This window comes from Epinephelus moara, chromosome 8 (assembly GCF_006386435.1).
Source record: "Epinephelus moara isolate mb chromosome 8, YSFRI_EMoa_1.0, whole genome shotgun sequence".
In the NCBI taxonomy this organism is placed as follows: Eukaryota; Metazoa; Chordata; class Actinopteri; order Perciformes; family Serranidae; genus Epinephelus; species Epinephelus moara.
In genome coordinates, this window is record NC_065513.1 from 23,599,364 (window position 1) to 23,626,629 (window position 27,266).

Here is a 27,266-nt window from a genome sequence, read left to right on the forward strand (position 1 = left end):
AAATGGTCTTTTGTGTATATAGAAAATGTTTTAGATCTTTGAGTTCAGCTCATGAAAAATGGGAGCAAAAACAAAAGTGTTGCATTTATATTTTTGTTCAGTGTAATACAATTTGATTCACAGCAGTATTTTTTCAAAATGTTTGCAGAAGTACACAAACTGTGGTCGAAACAATCTCAACTAATCAAAGAGCCAAAGGCTCGACTCTCCCTGAGACTATTTTGCATCTCCAGATGAATTCAAGTTTGTTATATCCCACCGGGTATAAAGAATTAATTCAAAAGATATCTTTATTAAGTAAAGGCTAAGGATTCACCTGTGGCCTTCTTTTAAATGTTTGAGCTTTGTTCTAACATCTTGAATCAAACTGCTCCAAAGCAGCAGGGCGCTCTGTCCTTGCTTTTGCCTTTTGTGCTCTTTATCTGAAGGTCTCACTCATGTTTTGCATATTACTAATATAAAACCTCTCTGGGATTACACACTCGCACATTCTTCTCGTTTTAACAAAAACTCCAATACTTTTTTCTGGTGTTTTTACTGTACTTTGTCATGTTGCCTTGGCTCAAAGGTTTCTTGTACAAAATCAACATACACTCACATTTTTCTTATTTTTTGTAGTGCTCCATTTAATCTGCTTCTTTACAGTAATTTTCAGATCTTTACTTGCGCTATGCTTGCATCCTTTGTTTCTGTCTTTGCTTTATGTTCTAGTGTTTTCCGAATTCTGCATGTTTGGCTTATGGATCTTGTAAATATTCCTGTCTCTCACTAACTGCCTGAGGTGATGGTCTGATTATGAGGCTTCGACTGCATGCTAGTCATGACCTTCAACTTAAAAAAAACAAAAAGTCTGCAGTGATGAGATAAAGCTCTGAGGAGAAAAAATGTCTGCTGTTTGACCTTTCTGTTGATGATGACTACTTAAAGTGCACACTCCGTCTGTTTCCAACCTCCTTAAACCAAAGTGACCGAGGAAAAAAAGTGTCTGATTGGCTCACAGTTTGGACAGACGGGTGGTTCGCTTTAAGTTTTCTGTGATACACGAAGATGTGAATTTCAAAAAAATCTTCAATTTGCTAATTGTGTGATGTTTGTTTTTCTCTCTCTCTCTGTTTTTCTCCCAAATCTGTTTTCCCTCTCTCCCGATGTGGATCCAATCACTCCTCTGGACAACAATAATTTTCCGCCTCGATGAACATCACCTGTGATTGGATCAAAAAACTCTTCCTGTCACCTGAACCTTCTCCTGACCAATCACACGGCTCTGCCTCCCACTCAACCATTTCTAATGGTTCTGCCCTGTGTGTGTGTGTGTGTGTGTGTGTGTGTGTGTGTGTGTGTGTGTGCGTGCATGTCTTCCCACTCCCCTCCTTCCAAACTCCCCTTGTATCTCTTCTTCCTGGTCTGTGGAAAGCAAATGAAGAATCTTGGGCGGAAGGCAGTTTCTGCGTGCTCGTTAAAAAGAACAATCTTTGCCAGAGGAAAGTGCTGCAGCAACTGTGCTGCAGAACGTGCTCGCAAAAGGGGTGACGGGACGTACTCACTGGGCATAAAGGGAGTGCGGGGGGGACGTGGGGGCACAGGGGGCACCCCTCCTTCTCAAACCCCCCTGCCCACTCATTCACAGTCACATAATTTATAAGAGAATCTGTGCCTCTTAAAGGGACTGCATCGGAGGTGCGATGACAGGACTACAACAAACCTACCTTTTTTCTGTACGGGGACACACACACGTGGTCAGGGTGTAAAATGACTGGGACTTATTTCAAGAACAAACGAGCAAATGAAAACAAAAGTGAAAACAAACAAAAGAATAAAACGTGTCGGTATTTTGTTACCAAAGCATCGATGCCAAAATAATTGAACCTTCTTTTTTGTTGCCAGTGTAGGAAGCATAGCTTAAAACAGGAGCCACTCAGCCTGTGAATCTCTGAATACGTCTGTGTGCATTTTTATTTTGGCTCCTCTTCCTCCTCTCTTTCCAGTGTTAATGATAAACAGATGGAAAGTGAATATACAGAAGGAAAGGCCCTGGTTTTTCTGCCTGTAAATATACGTGAAAGGAAAAAAAAAGAAGCTCACTCAGTAATGTGAAAATAATGTCTGTCTGGGCTGACTTTGGCTGTGTAGGGGAGGGAAGACAAATTCACACACACGGTTATACACACAGACGGATATACATACCACTCTCATGAACATGAACTCAGACACATCAATCAGCAACCACTTGAAGTTAGATGCTACAGTGTCATCGTATCCGAAGACTGATGCACATTACTGACCAAAATCACCTCATTTCATTTATTTAAAAACATGAACCTGCCCTCTGAATAGTGTGTGTGTTTGTCTTTATTGGTGTGTTTAGGAGAATGCCATTAATTCTTAATGTAAGCCCAGACAGCATTGATTCATTCCAGAGGTACTACAAGACGAGTCGATAGTCATTCCTTCCGGAGCTTTCTGCAGGGAAGGAAACGCTGCAGTGAGTCATAATGAATTCGTGGTACTAGGGATGCACCGATGCCCATTTTTCACTCATGGTGCAGATTCTGGTTTCTAAAGTTTTGCCCAAAACTGAGTATTGATTCCATCCATTACTGTGACAGAACAATTTAAAGCTCCACCATTACTTTGTTGTCACTGGATAGAATAATTGAAATATAGCTCATATTTGTTACAGGGAATTCTTCTGTGTGTCGGTTTAGTTTTGCCATATGTGACCCCAATAAAGGGAATTTTGTCCGATTATTATATTTTATCTGTATCGGTGCATCCCTACATGTTACTGTCCTCAAATAAAATAGAATTTTAGAAGTTTGTACTCTTCGTCATTCCATTGTAATGGCAATGCATATCAAACTGAAGTATTGCTCTATACTTTCAACACAGAAGGTCAATGACCGGCGCAGAAAATATTCTGTCGTTCTCACGTTTCACGTGCAGGTAAAAGGTCTCTCACAGACAGACGGACAGACAGTAAACTGCGGTGGTGCAAATCAGAGCTGTGATGGTTTTGCTTTCAGATATTTCAGAAAAGGAATTTTCTTCAAAATTGAATATAGAAGCACATTTGGGATTAAAACTTCAAGTTCAATCAATCCATAGACTGTTTATAAGGATGGGCAACATGTCTCTGCTTCTTCCAACTGTACAAAAATGAAGCCAAAATATCCAGGGTATTGCTGCTGCCATCTTGTACTGGTGATGTCATTTCTCGAGTTCCCACCCATACATCTGTCCGACCAATCCTAGGCCATGTCATTAAACGGGAGCACACCAGTTTGCACACACAGCTGTCAGTCATGACATCAGACGTCCTTTTTATAGCATCAAATAACTCATTTTAACAAGGGGTGTAATGGTAGTTGATGAGGTGGGTATACTGGCCTATATATTCCAATGGCTTTTAGGTGGTTGATAGGTGGTTATACCGTTAACGGACAGAAAAAGAAGTGGGTATATCCCATATACCTGCATGTATCCTCCACTACACCACTGGTTACAACGAAATGTATCAGAAGAACAAACACGCAAACACACATCAGCGTGATAAGAACTACCCAAAATGACATCTTTGGGAAAAATGTAGCGTGTGCTTTGATCTTTTTATTTGGCCCATATCCCATCTGCTAACATAGAAGGGGCGGGGTTTTTGAGCTATACTGCAGCCAGCCACCAGGGGCGATCGAGATGTTTTGGCTTCACTTTTGGGGAGCTGTCATGTTGCACATCATTATTACACAGTCTATGAGTCAACCCAAGGAAAATCAGAAAACAGACACAATAAGGCAATCAGTTTTTTTTATATTGACATCAAACCTTGAGAACTGAAAGTGAACCGACAGCATCACTGCAGAACCAGGGGTGTGTCTGTAATGTTAAATCACATTGAGCCAAAACTGTACTCACATTAAGGCCAACGGTCTCCTCCTGTCTGTCTCTGAACCTTACCTGGTGAAACTCAAAGGTTATTCTGGTGGTGCTGGTTTCTAATAAAGAGCCGCAAATATAATGTTTAAGATTCCTATTCTATTTGTGCGGGTTTTCACACCTGCAGCTTGAGCATTTACAGTATTAGATAAATTGTTGTACTGTCAACTGGTTATGGTTCTTGATGATTTGTAATAAAGATTGATGACTCCCCTGTTTTGGTTAACAAAAACTTATTCTTGGTCATTGTTTAAGATGACTTGAATTGACTCTAGATTGTGTGGAAGTAGACGCACACATACACCCCTCGTATAAAAGCTGTTTTTATTGTGTACCTGTGACATATCTGTGACAATGCATTATTAATGTTACTCAAAGTCCTAGTTTTGAAAATCTTTTTTTTTTTACTTAAGTGTTCTTATTAAAATGTTTAATCTGTTCATGTTTTCGTTTTCTTTTCAGTTTTCATTGATTATTATTATCGGTATTATTTCATCCATTAGAGTTTTTGTTTATCAGTTTCCTTTACAAAACATTAGGTTCCTGGTTTTGTTTTGTTTTTAACAAATTCATAAAAGGGAATAACATCATTGAAATTCAGACAGTTGCTTCTACAAACTTTTAGTTTTTCAGCGCTCAACCAGATTGATTAAATGAAAGTTCCACATGCCGCAGGCAGAGCACTTAAAGGGAGACATGTGCACTCACTGACAATTAGATGGAAGTTTGAAACGGGTCAGTGATGCAAGGTTTTGCTGCTTTATTATAGGTGCAACCCGGAATTTAGAATGTATTTTTCAGCTTTCTGGCACTTTCTTTTCTCTCCATACAGCAGCAATTAATATTGTAGCAGTAGATAACAACAACTCCAGGCCTATAATGTAAATAATGCCATAATATACTACTGCAAAATCATTTCTGTTTGGAGAGGAAATCTATAAAAACTTGATTTTTTGCCATGTCATTTAACATGTCAGTGATCAGACTTGATACACATGCGGTATCTATGAAATATTGTGCACTCCTGCATGCTACGCAGCAGGTGTTTTATACCAAACTACAGCCGAACTCCCTGTCACCCCATATAGCTGTCTTTTTTTATTTTTTTATATCTATGTTGTGAAACTGATATTTTATGTTCAACACTGGCAAATGTGTAACAGCAGGAATGTGAGTGAGTGGGTTTAAAATCATTAATTTCAAGAGCTCATTGGTGCTGTTAAGGTTGCACTGTTGTATTCACTTCTTTCACACTGAAGCAGGGAAAATCAATCCATCTGTGTAAGTGACTCTGCGCTGGTTATTTCCAGGTTGCATACAGGTGTCGAGTACAGGTGCCCACTCAGTTTGTGTGAGAAAAACTCTACAGTACAAAGAATCCAGCATATATGTGGTGTGATTCCTGCAAGACATGTTTTTCTGCAGTCATGCTCATTTATTTAGAAGTAAAAAAACATTCAGCTTCCTGCACATTAAACATTCAGTGTGTACTATTTAGGGGGATTAGTAGCATGTACTGGCGTGGACTGCAGATTACAACCAACTGAAACTTCTCCTGGTTAGAATTCCTTCAGTGTTCATTGTTGTTGTTGTTTTTTTTACCAGGAGCTGGATTATTTGCAGAGGTCTCTTCCTTTCCAAAACAAACAGGCCAGGTGATTTAAACCGTTAAAAACACAGGATTACGCAGTTTCATTTTACAAATCAGTGTTTGCCCTAATGTGTGCTCACCTATTTCCTCAAATAACTTGTGTGCTCACCTTATTTCTGATCCAGACGCTCAAGGAGGATTTTCCCAGGCATCAGTTTACCTGCAGGTCTCCTCCTCTCCAAAACAAACAGACATGGGGATTTAAATCAGAGTGCCTCTGATGCTGTTTGGTATGTCAGAGATGGGCTGCTCTCCTAGCACCTGCTAACGTGTGCTCACCTTATTTTCATGTAACTTAACAACCAGGCAATTGGAAGGTTATTTCCCGGGGGACAGATTATCCGCAGAGGTCTCTTCCTCTCCCAAAACAAACAGATGTGGTCACTTAAACAGTTTTACATTTAAAAAAAAATAATAATAAAAAATTCCAACGCTGTCCTTGTGCAGGGACAGCCAGCTACTGTGGCTGAAGCAAGAAAATAAATGACCCTATCTAGAGCCAGTGTTTGGTCTGTCCATTCTGAGCTCCTGTAGAGACATGGCAGTGTTACATGGTGATCTCCATGGATGAGGACCCATTTCTTATGTAGACATGAACAGCTTATTCTGAGGTAATGAAAACAAAGATTCTTATTTTCAGGCGATTATAAACTAAAGAAAAGATACCTATTATGTTATATTCCATTTCTGCCTGTACATTACCCTAAATCCTGCACACTAGACCTTTAATACTAATTTCAGTCCTTACTAAACAAACAAAATTCTCTTTTCATGGCTTACGCCGTCTCCAGCACTGATTTTAATCATAATTAAAGAAGCTGCATTTCAATGATTCAGAGTCTCAGCTGGGATTGCCTGCACGCAGCTCTCAACATGGAGGGGGCTGAGCCGGCAGCTAACAGTGCTAACAACGGCAACAGTTGTGACGGAGCTAACACTGCTAGCCAGTGGGATACACACACAGGGACTCACATGCAATAACATGCACGCGTGACAGGACCATTTACCACACTGAAGAACAGAGAAGCTCAGATTACAACACACACAGAGGGAGCGTGACTTCATTTTCTGCTCAAGACACTATTACTTCACTATATCTTTACATCGCAAATAGTAGTTTGCTGCTGTATTGAATTCTCTGGATTTTGCGTACAGCTCCTTTAACATTATCCTGCCAAATTTTGGCATCTAATGACACTTAAATCATGTGGGGAGTCATGGGAAATTGTAGGTTATGATGCTCTAACTCATGGATGGGCATCACTGGGGCTTTATGGTTATCAGTATGCGTGTTTTGTCTGCACTTCCCTCCCCAAAAGACATTATTTGGTAATAATCCTGTCATTGCCCTTGAGGCAATCGACACACTGATAGTTAGGACAGGAGAAATACTGAGGACACTATCCAGCTGGGATTCATTAAGTCTGACTTAACTTACTGGAGGTAATAGGTACACAATATGAAATAAAAAGTACAGTTAATATTCTCCAGTCTTGACCATCTGCAGGATGTGTGAATATGTCTTTTTCCTCTACTTTCTTGGCCTAAGTATGTGCAGGTATCAAGAGGTGGAAGGGCCAGGGAATTGGGATTCAGCACCAGGTGTGGTGGATGTCAGTGTGATATCTGCCAACAGAGCTCTCTCTCCTGACTGTCAATGTCCTCACAAGGTCAGCCGAGTCCATAACAGAGGAAAAGTTTTACTCCCCAGAGTGACAGGCTCTCTTTCTTCTCCCCTCCATTCTTCTCCCGTCTGGCAGTGGGAGTCCAAAGTGTCTGCTTTTGCTGAGTGGAGTTGTGCGGCTTTCCATCCCTTGAGAACTTGGCTCCCTGTTTGTTTGTGTGCGTGAGTGAGGGGGAGACAAACAGAAAGACAGAGACAATTTGTGTGTGTGTGTGTGTGTGTGTGTGAGTGAGTGAGTGTGAGTGTGAGTGAGAGTGACGGCGTTTATTCGGGGGCTGTTTGAATGGTTTCAGCAGAGCTCTACTGAATGGGAAGCCACCGCCTGTTGTGTTTGTACACAAAGAAGCTCTTTTGTTTTGAAAGGAACAATTGAGCTTTTCACAGAAAGCCAGAGAGCACAGACAACCTCGCTGCTGCCTTGAAGGATGCTCACACACACACGCACACAAAATACACACAGCTCCATCCATATGCCTGAGCCAGTGTCTGTCACCTTTGTCTAATACAAAGGTGGGATAGGAGACAATGTTTATGCCTCTTTTGTTACGGCTCTTTTCAGTGTTGCCAAGTGTGAAGCTGAAGGTTGATGGGTTTTTCTGGAACTTCTTTCTCAATCCGTTAGCAACTTTGGACACAATAGCTTATATACATATTATGTGTGACCTGGCTGAATGTGACCAAAGTTAACGTATTTGTGCACCATAAAAAAAGATAATATGGTCAACATAGTTTATTTAAAACGTTGCACTTTTGATAAGTATGACTTTTTCTGCTGCATATTGTGCAATAATGATACCAATATACTTGGAGTGTGATAAAGCGTTTGATCAGTGTCAGTGACTCAACAATTGCTTTGCCAGGTGTTGAGATTTCTGGCACCCAAAACTCAATTTCCAGCCTGTACTCCGCTTTGCAACAAAAAACTTTCCGTCCCTCCAAAACCTACGCACATTTTCAGCATTTTCAACAGTGGAGGATGTGGCCATGATGCTGCAGGAAGGCATTTTATTCTGGAGTAAAAATCAACCAAATTACTAGTTGGTATTATTGCATAATGTTGCTTTATGATATGGCAGATGCTTCTGTTGTATCTCTGCTCTTATTAACTCACTTCCCCTTCATGTAGCTGAGCCAAAGACCTGCTGATGATGCCATTACATGGTCACTCACACAAGTCAAATATCGCTTATGGTGCAGCCCTTTAATGGTCCACTGAGGAGGATTTAGAGGGAAATATTGGCAGTAATCAAATACAATATGAAAGCTATGGTTTCAATAGTGTATAATCACTTGAAAATAAGAATCGCTCTGTCTTTGTTGCCTTAAAATGAGCTTTTTACACCTCCACAGAGTGTGGGTCTTCCACAGAGTCCGCCATGTTGCTGCTACAGTAGACCAGAACGGACAAACCAAACACTGGCTCTAGACAGGGCCACTGTGTTTTTGTGTTGGCCACCATGGTTCTCCGACACGCTTGGCACACGGTAGCTATAGCTTTCAGTTTGTTGCAATTGTTACGCCCCACCCTTTGGTGGCCCTATGGGGCGAACAAAACTTCATCACTGACCCAAAAAATCCATATAAGACAACTTTAAAAACTTTATTTCCAAATAAACAAGCAAACAAGACAACAACAATCCCAGGCTGAGAGGCAACAGGACCAGCAGTCCCCAAACCAGAGGCCTCTCTCCATTGCTGCTGGCACAGGAGCTCTTAAGCACCTCCTCCATGCCAGGTGCAATGCACCTTGTTAAGTAATGCAGCACACCTGGGCAGATCTACAGTGGAGAGAAAAGGGAACATACAGTTGTAACAGCAATCTGCAATTTCACCACTAGATGCAACTAAACTCTGCACTAGAGACCTTTAAGTCTAAAGGCCGTGACACACCAAGCCGATGGTTGGCTGTCAGTCAATGTTGGGCTGTTGGTGAGTGTCTATGGACCTTGTTGCTGCAGTGTGTCCCGCACCATTGCTTCTCCTACCTCTCTTCCTACCAATTCAGCATGTTAAATTACCGTCAGCAACTGTGGAGCCTGTCTGTGAATAAAATCACTCTGATTTGCAGTTAAGTTCAAAACACAAAAGGAGAAAAGGAGGTAAGGAAAGTAAACAAAGAGCTAAATTCAAAGGGAAGTGAGACCAAAAAAAACCTTGTTGCATAATGTAAGATTGTTTTTTTTTACCCATTAAAGTTGAGTGTTATTGTTCACTGGTGCACGGCAAATGTGCTCTGTTCTTTCAACATTAGATTGCGTTGTTTAAATGCTAACTGGCTAACTAGTGTCAAGACAGTCTTCCAGTTTCCCCTGCAGACGACAGCCATCTGCTGGTTTGGGGAGTTATTTCCTCTCCTTCAGGCACAGAATGTACGTGCAAGTTGGCTGTTGGTTGAGGTCTTTACAGTGTGTTAATGTACGTCTTTTGGCCGAGACACAGACAACATGAGGCGATGCAGCAAGGGACCCTGGCTGCTGGATCTCTGAAGTGGTTTGTGTGTCTGGGCCTTAATCTAGACATTTTGTAAAACACAAAGAAGTATTTTCCAACTGTCTTCTCGGCCCGTCCTGTTCTACTCAGTGGCCAGAATATATGTTAGCATTGTACGTTTCTGTAAACCAGGGATATGTCACATTGGTAATACTGTAGTTAATGTGTGGTTAGGTTTAGCACAAAAATCGCATGGTTCGGGTTCAGAAAAGATCATGTTTTGGCTTATAATACAAGCATGAACTGTGTTGTTCAAAGTGTTGTTAAAAATATAATAACAATTCTGTCATTTGTTGTTCATTTATAGTGGTCTTGCCATGGTGTGATGCCTTTCACCATCCCCTCCACGTCCTGATGAGAAACTCAGTTCATATATATGTAATCTGAATTACCTCACCTTAGAAATGTTGATAGGAAACGTATGAAACATACAAATGATTGCAGAAATGTACAATGCCAAAATGTTATTCTGGTGACTAGGCTGCCTGCTCAAGGTCTGAGAAAGGCTCCAGTCGCCCCTGAGAGGCAGGGTGCACCAGACAAATACATTCAAGGATAACTTGAAGTTTCCAGTTCACTGCAAGACTGCAAGTCTTCAGACTGTGATAGGAATCCACACAAAAATGGAGAAAATGTAAACTCCACACAAACCTGGTTCTGTCAGTTTACTTTACATACAAACATGGAGTATGTCTTTAGGTGTATAGATACATGTTTCTGTTACCTCTAAAGTAGAGGTTTTGTAAATTCATGATGAAAACCAGTCATAATCTGTGTTTGTATGAAAAGTCCTGAGTTGTTTAGGGGAACTTCACCTTGTCTTCAAGCTCAAAAGGTCTAACACATATCTCTGTTTACTCTAAAGCACTCGGCAATTAGAAAGTACGCCCATGACTGATACTTTCAAACCTGATGTTTTCAAAGAGGTTTTTAAACCTGTGAGGTGTATTTGCACATAATTTGAAAACAAAATAGAGAGAGAGGAAGACAACAAAAAACCAATATAACTGCTATTGTGCAGGAGATGTAAGAAGCCAGAGGATAATGAGCTGGACCTTCAGTGACATGAAAACAAAAACAACTGACTGCTGGTTATAATTGGTGCAAGGAGGACACATCATAGCATCAACTCAAGTCACTCAAGTAAAAAGGAAAGAATGAGCAAACACATAACAAAGCTGGTAAATGAAAATAAAGCACCTTATTCTAAAATTTGTAAAAAATAAAAAATAAAAAAAACAAAACAAAACAAAAAAATTACAAACAAAAAAAAAAGTTAGAAATAACTTGAGGGAGAATCGTCAGGCAGCAGGTGTGTAGTTGTGTTGTTCACTGTTACTGTCTGTCTTTTAGGACAGTACATGAGTCATCATGGAAATTGCCACCTGTGTCATGCTACCTGTCTGCAGTGCACAGGTCCGGAGGAAGAAGACTGCACCAGCTGCTCTGAGACACGGTGAGAACCATTAAAAAGATGCTAAGTGTGACAGTGGCGTCTAATTTGTCTTGTATGAACAGTGTATCATATAAAGCAACACTACAGACACTGTTTCACTCACTAGTGGCTTTCTAGGGAGGTCACATTTGCAGATTTACCATTATTAGATTTACCATATTACCAAAGTCCTTGTTTCTGCAGTCTTTCTCAAGTCTATTCTAAAGTGACAGATTCTGCTTTTCAAGGTTTTCAAGGCTGAGAAATATTTGGGTTCAGCAGGGGTAGAGCCAGACTTTGTAAACATTCAAGGTTCAGCCTAAACCTTGGGGGGTCCAAGGGCATTTACGGCAGCTATATGCACTATTTTACAAGTATAGACTGTTTACAAGGATGGACAATGTGTTTCCACTTACACAACTGTACAAAAATAAAGTCAAAATATGGCCGCTGCCATCTTGCACTGGTGACACCATTTGAAACCAGAGTCTGTGCAGTAGCGATCACCACAGTATCAAGCTCCTGCCCATACACCCATCCGGCCAATCCCAAGCAGTGGAGTGATTGCAAGTACACCGATTGGCACACATAGCTGTAAATCATGACATCAAATCCCCTTTTTATAGCATCAAATATATATATATTTTTTTAAGTTTGGCTTGAGATGTTTAGACTTCACTTTTGCATTGGCATGTTGTCCGTGTTTATTATGCAGTCTATTTTTCCAAGCCATTTGAGATAGTAAGACCCCTAAAAATCAATACATCATTTTGGAAAAACATGGTAGTTGCCAAGAGAAAAATAATCATCCTGTAGAGCCAGCATCCTATTTTGCACCTACTTGTTCTCCAACTGTCTTCATCAGTCTGAAACCATAACACAACAAATGTTGAGGATGACTAATTTTCACTCCTGCTACCTAAAAAGAGGCAAAACTTCTCTAATGTTACTATTTTTAAGTTACATAACATGGCCAGGTTAGGAATTTGGCATAAGCAGCAGCACTAATCTTGAGACCATAGACTGTGAAAATAGTGGACGTAGCTACTCTGACATCACCCATTGGTTTGTGGACTTTGTGGCATTTCAGCCATCACGATCTTGTTTTTTTGGATCCAGAAGTGACCATATTTGGGTGGGAAGCTGGCGCTGTGGAGGTGCGAGGGGTGGATCTGACTGAGTAGCGAAGGACACTATCAGCAGACAGCCTGTCACTCAAAGCACCCAAGCATTTCTGCCATAAAGTTGGGCATTTTAACATGAGGGTTTGTGGTGAGTGACAAAGTAGAAAACCCCCAGAAAAAATGAAACCAGCATGGGAAGTGCCAAAACTGCAGTTCTTTAAATGGCCACTAGAGGCTGGCTCCAGAAGCTAGTCAATCCCCATTGACCCTCATATTAAAATGTTTGACTTTACAGCAGAAAAAAAAATGTTTACAACCTGGTACAAAAACAGTTTTGGTCTCTATAGCTGTTTTCATGACAACTGTACAGGGGGTTAAGTTTTATATAAGACTTAAAGTCATAATTAAGGGAAGGCAACTTTGAGTGACAGGCTGTCTCCCGATGGTGACCTCGGCCTCTCAGTCAGATCCACCCCTCGCTCCTTTACAGCATTAGCCTCTCGCCTAAATATGGTCACTTCTGGCTCCAAAAAAAACAAGATGGGGATGGCTGAAATGCCAAACTCAAGGCTTCAAAACAGGGGTCCACAAACCAATGGATGACGTCATGGTAGCTACGTCCATTATTTTTAAAGTCTATGGGACTGACTGGCATCTGGAGCCAGCCTCAAGTGGTCATATGAAGAACTGTTGTTGTTTTTGGCACTTCTGTGTTGGCTTCAGTTCACAGAATGAATGTTTATCTGACAAATCTGCTAAATTGGAATCCATGCTGTAATAATCTGGGATGCTCTAATTACACATCAAGGATCCCCAACAATAATAGGCAAATGTGGTCCTCAGTACTCTGAATTATTATTAGGCCAACAGAAGAACATTTACTCAGTTATGTTAGATGGGCATACAGTGCATTATTACCTGAATGGCACAAAGTTAGAGTTTTGGGGCGTTTCAGAAAACATTCAGGGCTGCAACCTCTGATACTGAGCTGAGTACATAACAAAAACTTATGATCTCATAATGGTTTCTTTAGATTTTTGGGCAGTTTGTACTGTTTTATGTAAAATGCAACTGTTTACATGTGTAAATTGCACATAATATGTATTTTATTTAGAGTGGCTGAGGCTGATTTTGCATGTTCATTCTAAACCACATCCCCACCTGCAGGCTCTTTGATGATGGGAGCTGCGTCATCCGCTGCCAGACAGGGCGTTATGCCATGGGGAGGCAGTGTCATCTCTGTCACCACACCTGCCACGAGTGCACTGATGAGGGACCTGACAACTGCACCAGCTGTGACAGAGGTACACCGTCCCTGGTCAAGATTTGGAAAACACTCCATTTTTATTTGTTGCTGTTTGAAAATGAAATGCCCATTCAACCAAAAAAGGAAAAAAACATTTTTGTATTTCGTGAATCAGTTGCTTCAGCTGACAGGACCTGTGAGTTCAGCTAAAGCCATATTTACAATCATATATATTGGAACAATTTCCTTCTTTTCTTTCCCACCATGTAAAACCTGCACGCTCTCAGCCTTTGAAGTGACACAGGTAGCTATTTGCAGAGCTGCACTGGTGTTCACTTAAAATCCCATCTATCTAGCTGTGACTGGAATGTAAGTGAAATCGTGCTTTTTCGTAACATCACATGGATCAAGCCAAGGCTCATTTGTGCCAGACTCCACCAATCAATCCTCTAAAGGTAAATGAATCTAATTAAAGCAGTAATTCAGCCAAGGCCTGCTGATAGATGTGTTAAAAGGGGGAATCAGTCATTAGTTCGTTGTGTCCTCACACAGAAGTCACCGCACATCTTTCAGGATTTTAGCTCAGTTAAAGGACAAGCTGTGTGTGTGTGTGTGTGTGTGTGAGATGACTACGTTTGTTTCCTTTAAAGATCTTACTTTCTGGTCAGTTTTGTGATCTTAACATCCTGTGAGGGGAAAAAAAATATTTTCATCAGTGTGAAAAAAAATCTTTATGATAAAACCCGGACGTCATTAGAGGCTCACAGCTGAAGAAATATCAACTTGAAGGAGGTAGTAATAACTGTGTTTATCACAGTTTCACAGACAGTATTATGGCTGTCAGAATGAATGTATTTACACTGGGGAGATTCTGTTACGCACACACCCACCTACACACACACGCACATTCACACACATACTTTTAAGATACCAGACAGCCAAGGAGAAGATTAACACCAGATTTCCCGTTCACACACACACACACACACACACGCACACTCTCTCTCTCTCACCCTCACGTGTGCACACACACTCTCAATTAGCCGGTAAGTTTGTCAGACTGTGTTTGCAAATGTGGTTCCATTTAATTGCAGGTCTGTCTGAGGTTCAATGAGACATAACAATAATAACATGAAGAAACCTTCCATCTGTCTCTCCCTGTGTCATTTCTCTCTCAAAACAACCTCTCTTATCTTGGCCAGTCACCCCCCCAACGCATGCGCACACACACACACACACACACACACACACACACACTCACAAAAAGTGGTACATACCGAGCAGACAACTCCTGACACTGACCTCTGATAGTAATGCAGAGCTTTACAAAATTGTAGATAGACAGATAGGTGGATAGATAGATCGATAAAACAAAAACGAATAATAACAAGCGATCCAAGAAAGATAGGTTCAAATGAGCAACATGGAAAACCAGGAAAAAAATCATAGTTTTTGAAATTGCAAAACCTGAACTGACCTGCTGGAAATTAGAGGGAGGGTAATTCAAGCCACATATATCAGATACAGTGCATCGTTTTCTAAGTAAAATCTGTCAGTTTAGTGGTTTTTCAGCGATAACACTGAAGGTATGCTATGCAGGTATGTTGGTAACCGTTGTAAGCAACTGGTCTCACTCTGAAGTTGTCAAAATCCGATGCTTTGACAGTGACTTGTGGCATCAGACACTGACGAAAAACACCATCCTTTAACATCGGCATGATACTCGGGCGGTTTCTGTTGTACTTTTACAGCGCTTGGTGGTGTCAGGGGGAAATGCTGCGGGACAAGAACGAAAGTTAAGGCGCCAAACGTCCAAGTAGGGTGGGTGAAAGGGGTGATGTATGGGTCTAACAAACACTGACTTGAATGTGGGATAGCGGTGTTTGCGTCCTGTAAGATTCAAAAGCCAAACCTTGTTCTTTTTTCCCAAACTTAACCATGTGTTTTTGTTGCCTAAACCCAACCACGTGCATCTGTTGTTGGAGGAAAAAAACAGAAGTCAGTTTGCGTTGTACCGATGTAATGCGTTTATTTTGAAAGAGACTGTATGTAAACATTTTTCCTGTGAAAACAGAAGTGTATTTTGAAAGACAATGCATGTAACAGGCAGAACTTAACACAGTGTCCCAGAGCATCAACGACCAACACACCCAGAGAACCTTTCACGTCGTATCTGGATGTGGAATGTCCATGACCAAATGTCGATATGTGACGAGGTTGGAGTGAGAATGTGAAAGTAAAAGCCAACTCCAGATTTACTAGCTTTTCGAGTTTCGCCTCACTAACTTTTTATAACCCTTGACCTCACCTGAGTGCTGTGGGAGTGCATGCCCATAAACGTCCTGAACACAGAAAATAAGGAGAAAATACCAGCCTGAAAATCTAAAAACACAGGCGAGGGCAGAGTCTCTGCAGAAAAATACACTAGCACACACTTCTAGTAGGTCATATATCTTTAATTAAGTATCTCAATAAGGTATTCAGCCACCTATAAAATGTATTTTTATGTCCTTTCTTTGCTTCTATACATTTTTTCCCAATGCCTCAATGTTGATACGTGTTCAACATTTTATGCATATGTATGAACACATGTACTGTATGTGTAACTGTGTTTATGCCAAACGTTATTAGACCAAAGCATCCATACATACTGCTCAGACTTGCAGTAAAATATTTTGTCTGCTGTAATATTCATGTATAATGAATTAGCGTTTGTGTACATGTGTGTACAAGTGTATGACTCCCTGTCTGAGTATGTCTGCATACCTGCTTTGTGCATCAGCACTCTTTGTTCTTCACTTGCTAGAGGTCCTTCACAACATTTCCCGTACAGATTTCCTTTTATTTTCTCCTTCTAGATAAGTTTGGAGGCCCCAGGTACCTCTTTCAGAGTCAATGCCGGGATGTCTGTCCAGAGGGGTTCTTCAGCTCTTCAAGGAAACGGTGTGAGCACTGTCCTACAGACTGTATCATCTGCTCGTCAGCAGAACACTGCCTCCACTGCAGCCCAGGACACAAGCTCAGAAATGGACAGTGTGTCCCGCTGGAGTGCAGTGCAGGTGAGAGATGCTGGTAGAGCCACATGAGACTTTGTCACATGTTCATTCACTAACATCGCTATGAAAATCACTCTTTGTTAATTCTGCAGAATAAAACAGTAAAATAGGTGGGTCACCACTTTGATGTTGTATAACGACAATAATCTACATCTCACTGTCGTTAAATAAGAGAAGAGTTTGGGAGGGATTTTGTAGCTGCCACTTTTGCTCAGCACCACTGTCACAGAGCTGGGCTGAATTTGGCAAACTGTCACCTCGGGGAACACATATGTAGCACAGTGACCTCATTTTAAAGCAAGTATTAAAATTCAAACACAAAATGTGCCAAAAAAAATCTGCCAACACCCAGAGCTCCGCGCACAATTGCATATAGTTTATAATTTGCATATATTGACCACAGAATAGGAAACCATTGGCTTCTTTGAACGAGTACACAATGGTACTAAAAGTGTTTCAATGTCAGGTGTGAAAAATGTGCAGTTCAGAGGAGGAATTTTAAGCTTCTGAGGATAACAGTAATATTTCACAAAGTTACAAGGTTCGTTTATTTGTCGTTTTACAACACAAGGTTGCGCAGTCAAATATGAGTGTAGCCCCTACTACTCACACACAAAGCATATATTCAAGTATATAAAGCCGAATTGAATAAAATGAAGTGTGTCCATGAGGTGATTCAGGTGATTTCTAGGCACAAAAGAATCTGCATAGTATCAGAAGACAAAAGACATATACCCACAAAACTTTACTCAATAAAGCATAACCACCATAACAGAAATAAAAATACATTTGTGTACTGGTGCTACATGATAAGCTTATAAAACAGAGAGCATCTTTTATAAATGAAAAATGCCCTAAAAGACAAATCCAGTCAGTGTCGATGTGTTCTTGCTTCTAAATCCTGTCCTTAATCTATTCAACTTAAGGACATTTGTTGAATGTATTTAATATGCTCAGGGAGATTGTGAAAGAAACACATTACACTTCATCTCATCATATGAGATCAAATGTGAATGCCAGCCAAAGGAGGATTGAGAAAGAGCTGAAATACTTTGAGTGAGATGATGTTTATTACGTTAGATATTTCAGATAAAGAGGAGGGGTGGTGGCTGGGAGTGAGAACTTCACAACCTTGAATGTGAGGTGAGTTGAAGGGTAATGATGACAGTTTGTATGTGCGGATAGAAAATGTATGAGTGGGAGGATGAGACGAAATTCTTATCACGTGTAGCAGGCAGGTCTCAACAGGCCCCACAGACAGCTTGAACTCCGGAGTGGGTGAAATACAAGTATTAATTTGGCAGTTTTTCTCATCACATCTCTTCCTTTGGTGGTATCACAGGCAGCGCAATGACACCGCATTGATTGATGTGACGTAAATAAAAAAAGTTCAACATAACACTACAAAATTAAGTTAAAAGATAAAAACATGGCAAAGTGCTTAATTCTTAAACTGACAGCATCTTATTGATTGATCACAAAAAATAACATTATGGTGGTAATTTATGAGACAGGTAGTAATTTGATTGTCGTGTCTTTAAGATTAACTGCACTCCACTTCAAGCAGCTGTGAGTCATTTGTTATGACAAACAAAGAAAAGTGCAGGCTTGAGAGTAAATTACAATTTATTTTTCACCACTATCAAACCTTATTTTAAACAACTTTGTCATCCAGTATTAAGCGATCAACATGAAGCCACATATTGACAAAATGTATCTTATTTATTTGTTTTTATTCCAAGAAGCTGTGTGCAGGATTTAGTGGCATCTCGCAGTGAGGGCAGCAAATTGCAATGAGGGGAAACTTCTCTATTGTGCCAAGTGTAAAGTCCCGGTTAGAGCTCTTTCAGTGTTCATTGTTCAGGAGGCTTTTACTGGGAGCCCAGTTGACCTTTCGCTAAGCCCCGCCCCTTTATGATGGTCCCACAAGCTGTCAGAGTAAGCATGGAGCCCACACTGCAACTAACTGCACTCCCTGAAGACATATTATCATATTTTTGGAAAAATGAAAGAGTGATTCCAGAGAGAAGCAGACAGAGGGGTCTACAGTCTGTGTTTGAAGGATATATCCAGGATGTCAAACTGACTCAGCAGCAACAACAGGTTAAAAAGACAAAGATAGTTAGAAGCTAAAGCCGAACTATAGGCTACAGATCACAGTGTAAAAGTGAACCACCACATCACTGCTGATCGCCACATAAGACAATGAATATAAAGGGAAACTTGGTTTAATATTTGTTAAACTTTCCTTGAGCCGAGAAAAGCAATTTAAAAATATGTGACGTCATCACAATGTTACGTCCACGAGCCAAGCGGAAACTTGTGGGTGGGGCCAGCGGGTGAAACACTATATGCCAGGTGAGCAACTCTACTGGAATGAATAGGCACCATCTTGGCATCATGTATTTAGGTATTATTATAAACGTATGATGAACAGCTTGTTCAAAGGTAACAAAAACACAATGATTCTTATTTTCAAAAATTAAACTAAACAATCCAAAGAAAACATATTCATCATATTATACTTCGTGGGTCAGAGGTAGAGCTGGTCGGAAGAAGGTTGGTTCGATGCCCGACTCCTCCAGTCCCCATGTTGAAGTATCCTTGGGCAATATACTGAACCCCAATTTGCTCCAGATGGCTGTTCCATCAGTGTGTGAGTGCGTGTGACTGGTTACTGAGTAGTAGGTGGCACCATGTATGGTAGACTCAGCAACCAGTGTGTGACTGTGAGTGTAAATGGGTGAATGTGACATGTAGTGTAAAAGCGCTTTGAGTGGTCGGGAGACTAGAAAGGCGCTATACAAGTGCAGTCCATTTACCATTTAACATGTCCTCCACACCTGTTCAACAGAGACTATGAGTTAGCTTGATAGCTATATTTCATCAGCTTTCATAAACTTCATTTTTAACTGTGATTTTAAACCAGAGAGAGTAGAGCAGTCTCATCAAGGTGGGTGTTGTGTTCCAAAAGTTTGCAGCTGTAATGGAGAAAGCTGACCACACAAATTCAGTGGACCTGTGCTGCAGTGACTTAATTTCCTCTATCAGATAACATTTGTCAGTCTCAGCTCTCTAAAACCAAATTGCACTGGGTGAAGTGCAATTTGCAAGCTGCTTTGTTGCCACTTTTTCAGTGATCTTTGATGCTGTTTGCAGAATGCTAATGGACATATGTTACTGCATCATTTTCTTATGTGTCATGCATTTTTAATCGTCTGTTTTATCTGCTGTTTTCATCAGGTGAGGTTGCAGACGCCGATAAAGAGGACTGTATTCCCTGTGACGAGGGCTGCAAGAAATGTGAGCGCAGTAAGTAGACCACATCTTAATCTCACTCCTCACTTTCTCTCCTCCTTCTTCACCTTTTCCATCAATCAAACTGGGGGAATAACACCAAGTATATAGCTGTATATAGCTGCTGCTGCTGAGCTATATACTGCAGCTACATGACACACCACAATATCTTCAAACTGCTCACATCTTCACAGTTGAAGACTTTCATCATTTCAGCAGTGGGGCCCCTAGAAATTTTTCATAGGGGTGGTGAGATGGGGCCACTGAAAATCTTGAGGTGGCACACAAAAAATCCAAAAGCCATAACTGAATTTCAGGAATATGATTAAGCTGCTGAAGTATATCGGCTAGTTGAAAACTATGTCAATATGAGAGTTAAGGAATTGCATGCTAACATAATTTGGTTTCTTATTTTACAGTTAATATTCCTAATGATCTGATGTGCTCAGACTTCAGTAAACAAAAACCCTGTTGTAAGGTGTATCTGTATCTGTGTACATGTGTTAGGCAATTTATTGTTCCTTAAATAGGCTGATTTTTCTTTTCCCTAAAAGGACAAATATACAGCTTTAATTTAAAGGAGTATATTGAGTGTAAGTGTCACACTGCTATGCTAAACCTGGCTTGTGAAACCTCATCGACTAAGGTTAGCAAGTCCGTGATTTAGCCCAAAATGTGCCTGGACTTCCCTGGGTGAGTGTGACCTCCCTATCAAGTGGGTTTTAGTGTGGTTGACTCACTGCCAGGCCACCGCTCTTGCTCCTCGAGACCAGCTCACTCGGATTGGACGACTCCACTGGACAACCTTCGGGTGCCGTTCCATTGGACCAGTCGGCCTGTCAGCTTGCTCTTCTTCGTGGTTGTTTCGTGAATGTGTATTTAGATTGATAATTTGTGGTGGCGTGTCAAACGCTCAAAATGTCTTGCCTCCGCATTTCCCTCATGGCGTGCCCGTTCAGCTCAAAGGCCTCTCCAGCTCTTCCTCCAGGTGCTGCTAATAGCGGCTAATGAGTCAATACCACCATCCCACAAGTGTGACATCAGTGCTGACCCTGCCTCCTACCACCTGCCTAAGCCACACCCACACCCACAAGACATTCATTAAAGTTCAGGGGCGACTCGTGGGCACCCACAAAACCCATTTTCATTCAGACAGCTTAAGGGGAGGGTTCAAGGGTCCATGCCAGTTTTTCCCTCACCAATTTTAGCCTAATTTTGGACCATTATCTAGCCACCTTCCCAACAAAGTATGTCAACATGGGTGGTACCAATTGATGCCTTAGTTGGTCAAGTTTCACAGGATACCACTACCTTCACACTAGCTTACCTAATGAACGCGCCACAGCCTCTTAAAGGCAGTAATGTCGGCCTCAGTGGTGAAGTGGAGGGTATACACAGACATACAGGGTATACCCACCTCTTTTTCTGCCCCGCTGTGGAGATGCCACTGCATTTCAGTCCAGAGGAGTGAGATAAACTGAGATGATGGGAAAGCTTGTGACCAAAAGATGACAGTTAATAAAGGATGCTTTAGTAAACATGTTTGACAGTGTGAGCTGGGGTGCCTGCATTTACTAATGACGCCACCATTGATTATTGTCGTACCTCACTCTTTGCTGTAGGCTCTCTACTACTGCTGATATATTAAAACAACTGAGCTAAGGTGTTGAAATATACTGTGTTCTGCAATTAATGAACATTACGTTTATTCCCATAAGCCTCATTCATTCGGAAAGTCATTTGGACAAAGCAAAGACCCTTTCTTTAAACTTAACTTAGACTTTTCACTTGTTTGCAGGACTGCTTTTGATTATCTTCTCCACAAGGAACACTACCTGAAATCTAATTTATGCCAGAGGCAGACATTATCTATCCTGCAAAGGGTTAAAAAAGGTTTTCCATGCCTGGGTAAATGCGGCTGGTAATTATTTGTCCTTCCACAGCTGTTTTCCTCCAAACTCTTCATACATATGACAAATCAAATTTTGTAAAGAACAAAAGAGGATACCAAAAGACTCTTTTTCCAGATGGTGTTTTGAATACAATGTGTTGTTTTCTCTCAACACTGCAAAATGTGAAAACTTAAACCACACAGTATACAATCAGTGTAAATCTCATTCCCTGTGCTCTTACACCTCACCCTGCCAGTACAAGCCACATCAAGACGAGAGGCACTTCCTTCTCCCAGAAATGGTTACACCGACATACCGTAGAAAGTTGTTATTGTGCTGAACCAGTCTGCAGGTGGAGACGGGGTGTTATTATGTCATTATGCATTCTGGGTGGAATATCTTTCTTCTCTCTCATCCCCACCACAGCCTCGCCGCCACCCACTCGCTCTTCGTAATCACAATTCTGCAGCTAAACAAGTCAGTCAGCACATTAGAGATTGGGGATGATTGGCCCTGTGACGCGGTGCTACGGGCTAAAGTGAAGATGAAACCGAACGTGTAGTGTCTGGCATCGACTATGTGTGTGCATGCCTACACTACGTCCTCATTCTGCATCACTGAGCTAAGACATTTACAGTAATGTGAAGACATGTTTGGGAACTGAGGCAGTTTTGGATGCTCCTCACATTGCACCAGCCCAAGATTTCCATGTATTCTAAGGCCAAACATTTACACTCGACGTTGTGGTTTTAGTTTCAATTTGAGTGAACCGCTCATTTAAGATTAGGAGTGTGTTTGTGTTAGTTTGTGCCTTTGTGTGAGGTCTATCAATGAGCTCGCCAGCCTGACGGTGTGTGATAAGATGCAGCAGCCCCTCCTCCATCCTATCACCCTCATCAAATTACCTCAGTATTTCTTTCTAACTCATCACCAATTTTATACCCATTAATCATCTTTGCATACTATACTCCTGAACCATGTGACAAGGGTTGAAAGGTATTTTATAACTGGATCAGTCATGTCTTGAATCTGTCCTTTTCTTGCCTGGTAAAGGTTCTCTGGGTGGAGTTTTCCCGTTATCCAAATTGAGGATCTAGACTTTAATGCCCCTGAGTGCAAAATTGTGATATTGGGCAACAAAACATTGCGACTCTGCAGTGGGCTTTTTATGACTGCTTGTTACTTGAACTTTGCAGCGTTGGTGGTGAAAGGAAATCAATCTGTCCATGCACTATAATTTATCTAACAATTTGTCTCCAAGACTTCTCCTTATTTTGGATTGCATTTAGAATCCATAGCTAGCCCAGCTAGACTCAAGACCAGCTACCGCTATTAAGGTTTGACGAAAATTATGATGAAAATGCACCAGGCTGTAGATGTATGATGCACCAGAGAGCACTGCCAAATTGATTTTTACTTTAATTTGTGTATATGCTACACATTTTTTACAATTAAAGAATATAAGAATATGTAAGAGCAGCATGTGGCTGTGGAGCGGAGCTGCAGGTTGCCTAGCCCTGGGCTATATAAACAAAACTGACTTGACTCTGTGTAACTTAGGGAAATGGCAGTGATGCACATTGTGTAGGCCAGTGATAAGACCTCTCTCAGCCTGGCAAACTCACCAGACCTTGTCTTTTACCTGGGATAAAAAGGCTTCATTATCTTGGCTCTCCTTGGCACATGGCTCCATGGCTTCCTCTGTCAGGGAGCACTGCTGCCTGACACATCTCTAATTAGTCTGTGTGCTCTTCTGTGTTCAGATTTTCTCTGAACTTCACCAGTCCTCCTCCCTGTGTGTCTGTGTCCTCGCTTCTCTCATTCCTTTGGTTCCAACATCTCAGTATGCTTTTGCTTTTTATTGACTGGGGTTGCTAGACACCTTTTTTGACCATGAGTGTTTAAGATGATTTACACACACTGTGGAATGCACCAATGCAACAATGCATTAATGCATTATTTGCTTTCTTTGTTTCAATATCAATAACTATTGATCTTTACTGGTTCTATTAGGCTTCAGGAAAGAAGCATTTGAAATAATCCTACAGCTCCTTCACTGTGGAGCTGTAATCTTGCTGCTCAGAGACTGTTGGCATCCCAAAAGCTTGTGTCACCAGTGGCATCCCCAAGTGGAGGCCAGTAATACTGTCTTAAACAGGCTGTGGCTGGAGTTGGGCTGGTGTGAAAATGTTCAAACCAGTTTGATATTAAGCCAGACATTGGACTGGATGGGTATACTGAATTTTACCAGGTGTTGCAGATGACTCAGCAGCCACTTTAAAGTGGAACATAATGAAACTGTGTCCCAACAGCAAACAAGCGTCCGACTATCATGTGACACTGGAGCTCTCTGTCCACTGTGAGCAATCTGTCTTTCTATGTTTTCACCATCTAAAACAGAAAACATTTCATATTGTTATATGTACTGGAAATGATCAATGATACAGCCAACAGCAAGTAGCCAAGCTTGTTATTAGAGATCATCATTTAGCTTACCAGAAACATTCTGCTCCCTGCTATCTTCCTCCAGTTAGCTTCCACTGTTTTTTGATTTTAGTAGTGAAATAAGGAGGTTTTGTGTTGATATTTTTTTATTTCAACTTTGTGAATCAGCCATTCCTTGTCCGTTGTAGAGCTGTCAAAGCGAGGGACAGGAATAAAAAAAAATATATGTACAGAGTGCGCCAAAGTTCAGTTTGAGCACTCGCACTCAGTTAGGACATCTGTTTCATCAGCTCCACATTCAAAATGTTGTCATATTGGCACAGTTTTAGTTTTCTTTTGAGACTAACTCTGCCATATTTCATCTGGTCACCCCAAAAACCACAAGAACTTTCAAGTAAACAAACACAGCATGTGCCGCTCTCCCCCTGTCAGCAGAGCAACATTTTGGCGAGGGAACCACTGACAAGGCCATTTTCAAAGGGACTCTAAATGAAAATGGGTTCTGTGGGTACCCAAGAGTCTCCCTTAAACTGGAGAAGGCTTGTTTCCTCTAAATGTTTTGTTCTCTTACAATCAATGTACTCTTCACATTGAAGTTACATATTTGACTTTTATAAGGAAAAGGACCAGCCCCTATGAAAAACAATAAATCGCCCAACACATGTGATACAGATATGTAAATAAATATCAGTTATACTGGTATTAGTCTATGCAAATTAGATGATTAGTAATGTAAACTGTAACATAAGAAAGTGAGTATATCAGTATGCTATTCCTTAACTTTTATATCCTCCTGAGACATTAACTTTTGTTTGGTATGCATTTTAATTTCTCCTAGCTATTTGAGATCAGTAGGACCTGATAAGTATAAAAACCTAAACACTGTCAATGATAACAAAGTCCCAATGTCCTCAAACGAGACGAATCTGTTGCCATATCAAGCAACAAACAATATTAATCATAAATAAAGAAGTTTCAACTACAAAATGTGATCAGGTTTGGGACCTTGTCCATTTGTGTTTCGGGATCAGCTGCAGACTGACTTGGCAGAGATGGCTGCCATCTTGTTTTTACATGGATTAGTGTTTACTACCACTAGATGGCACAAAAAGTGTCCACAAATGAGGACAACAGGTCTGAGTTAAGTAGAATGAAAGATTAGGTCAAGTAAAATCCAAAATGTGATGTCCACATACGGGTACACAGGGTCTCAGGAGGATATTGACATAGTTTTCAACTAGCCTATATACTAGTGCAGCATAAAGGAATTTCTATAATTCAGTTATGGCTTTTGTCCAGTGGCCCCATCTGACCACCTCTATGAAAACTTTCTCGGGGCGCCGCTGCATCTCAGCTCGAGTTTTTACCTGATTTGATCTCATACACTTAATAAAATCTGTCACACATCTGTATGTGTTTCTCTATCAGCAAAACACTCACAAACAGCAATCACATCTTAGTAGGTGATAATTGAAGGTGAAGGAGAATTCATCCATCGTCACTCCTGACTTTGTATCACTTCTCGTAACTGAGACTGAGCACTTACCACGTAAATGTGTGATAGTGTGCATGTACTGTATGTGATGTGTGTAATATGTAGTTTGTGAGTATGGTAAATGTGTGCGTATGAGTGCTTGCACATTCCACAAGTGCATACTTCAGGATGCCAGTTTATATTCTGTTGAAATCCCCCCCTCCCCTGGCTTTCACAGTTAATATTTATGCGGGAGCTATTTTCTCTCTTCACATAGACACAGCCTGAAGGCATGATTTCCGGCTCCTCTGTCCCTCCCACCTTTTCTTTCTCCCAGTCTCTCTCTCTCTCTGTATGAGTAATTGCTTTCACAGGTAGTGGCTTGTCGACCGCATTGAAGTGCAAACCAGTGCAGTGTTAAGTTTTGGGTGCTGGAAGGAGACTGAGAGAGGAATGGGGTGTGGGGGTCGATGGAGGCTTTTCTGGAGAGGATGAATGTCCCTAGGGAGAGTCTGCAGCAGGGGCTTTTTTAGTGGTTATTTCTATCTCTTTCTCTCCCTCCTTATATCTCTCCTTTACCCTGGCTCTCCCTCTCTCTTTCTGCTTCCTGTCTGATCCTTTCTTCCTCTGCCTCTTGCCCCCCTCCTCGCTCCCTTGGTCCTTGGAGATGTTTTGACATTGTTGGACTACGGGATGACAGTGTGGCCCTTCCTAAGTTGCCTTCCTCAGTTGCCAGTTGGATGGTTTTGATTGACAGCAGGAATTAATTAGTTCGGAGGGGAAATGAACTTTCTCCTTTGGTGTGTGTACAAAAACAGCCTCTGTCACACACACCTGAATTACTTATTAATATCCCCTGCACAGTTTCCCTGGTCTCCAATGACATAAAAATAAATTTTAAAAAAACACATTAATAGCAAATATGCAAGTGTTTTACATAACCCGTCACTCAAATTATTCTTGTTTTTTTGTGTCACTCAGCAAAAGTACACCTGCAGTGCATAATGCACAGACAGTACAGAAACACACACACAAACACACACACTAGACCCACCACACAGCACATCAGAGCCGCAGCATTTGACTTCTGACTTCTTCAAGATGAGAGAAACTAACAGACATTATGGACGTGAACTAAAATGCCTGCAGAGACTCTTTGACTTTTACATTTGTTTGAAGGCTTCTGGGTTCGATTTTTTTGGCTGGTTTTACATTGATCACACTCAGCTGATGATTGATCTGTGAGCGCCATTCAGCCATCTACAGCGAGCTGCACACATTTATTGTGTGTTGTCAGAGTGCCTCCTGCTGGTGTCACAGGAAACTGAGGTTAGAAAATTTACAGTGCAGGTAGATGAGATGGGGTGTCTACATTTTCACAACTGAAATACATAAAGAGACGACCACCAGCTGAATAATATTATCTTCAATATCATATTTACTATGAACAGAAAGGGTACTTCACCATATTTAAATGTAATTTGATGGGAGACACTACAGGTGGAAACAGGTTTTTCCTCCACTGGTCAATTTTGAGATTTT

The 27,266-nt window shown here is 41.1% G+C and overlaps 1 protein-coding gene across 1 annotated transcript in view; it reads left to right on the forward strand.

Annotated features, from left to right (window-relative positions):
* LOC126394237 (proprotein convertase subtilisin/kexin type 5-like) overlaps nucleotides 1–27,266 on the forward strand; it is a 95,424-nt gene that overhangs the window by 57,744 nt on the left and 10,414 nt on the right. Inside the window, exons 19-22 of the mRNA XM_050050941.1 lie at nucleotides 11,109–11,211; nucleotides 13,482–13,618; nucleotides 16,419–16,619; nucleotides 19,860–19,928. Coding sequence (XP_049906898.1) covers nucleotides 11,109–11,211; nucleotides 13,482–13,618; nucleotides 16,419–16,619; nucleotides 19,860–19,928 — 510 coding nt within the window. The remainder of the gene's footprint in view (nucleotides 1–11,108; nucleotides 11,212–13,481; nucleotides 13,619–16,418; nucleotides 16,620–19,859; nucleotides 19,929–27,266) is intronic.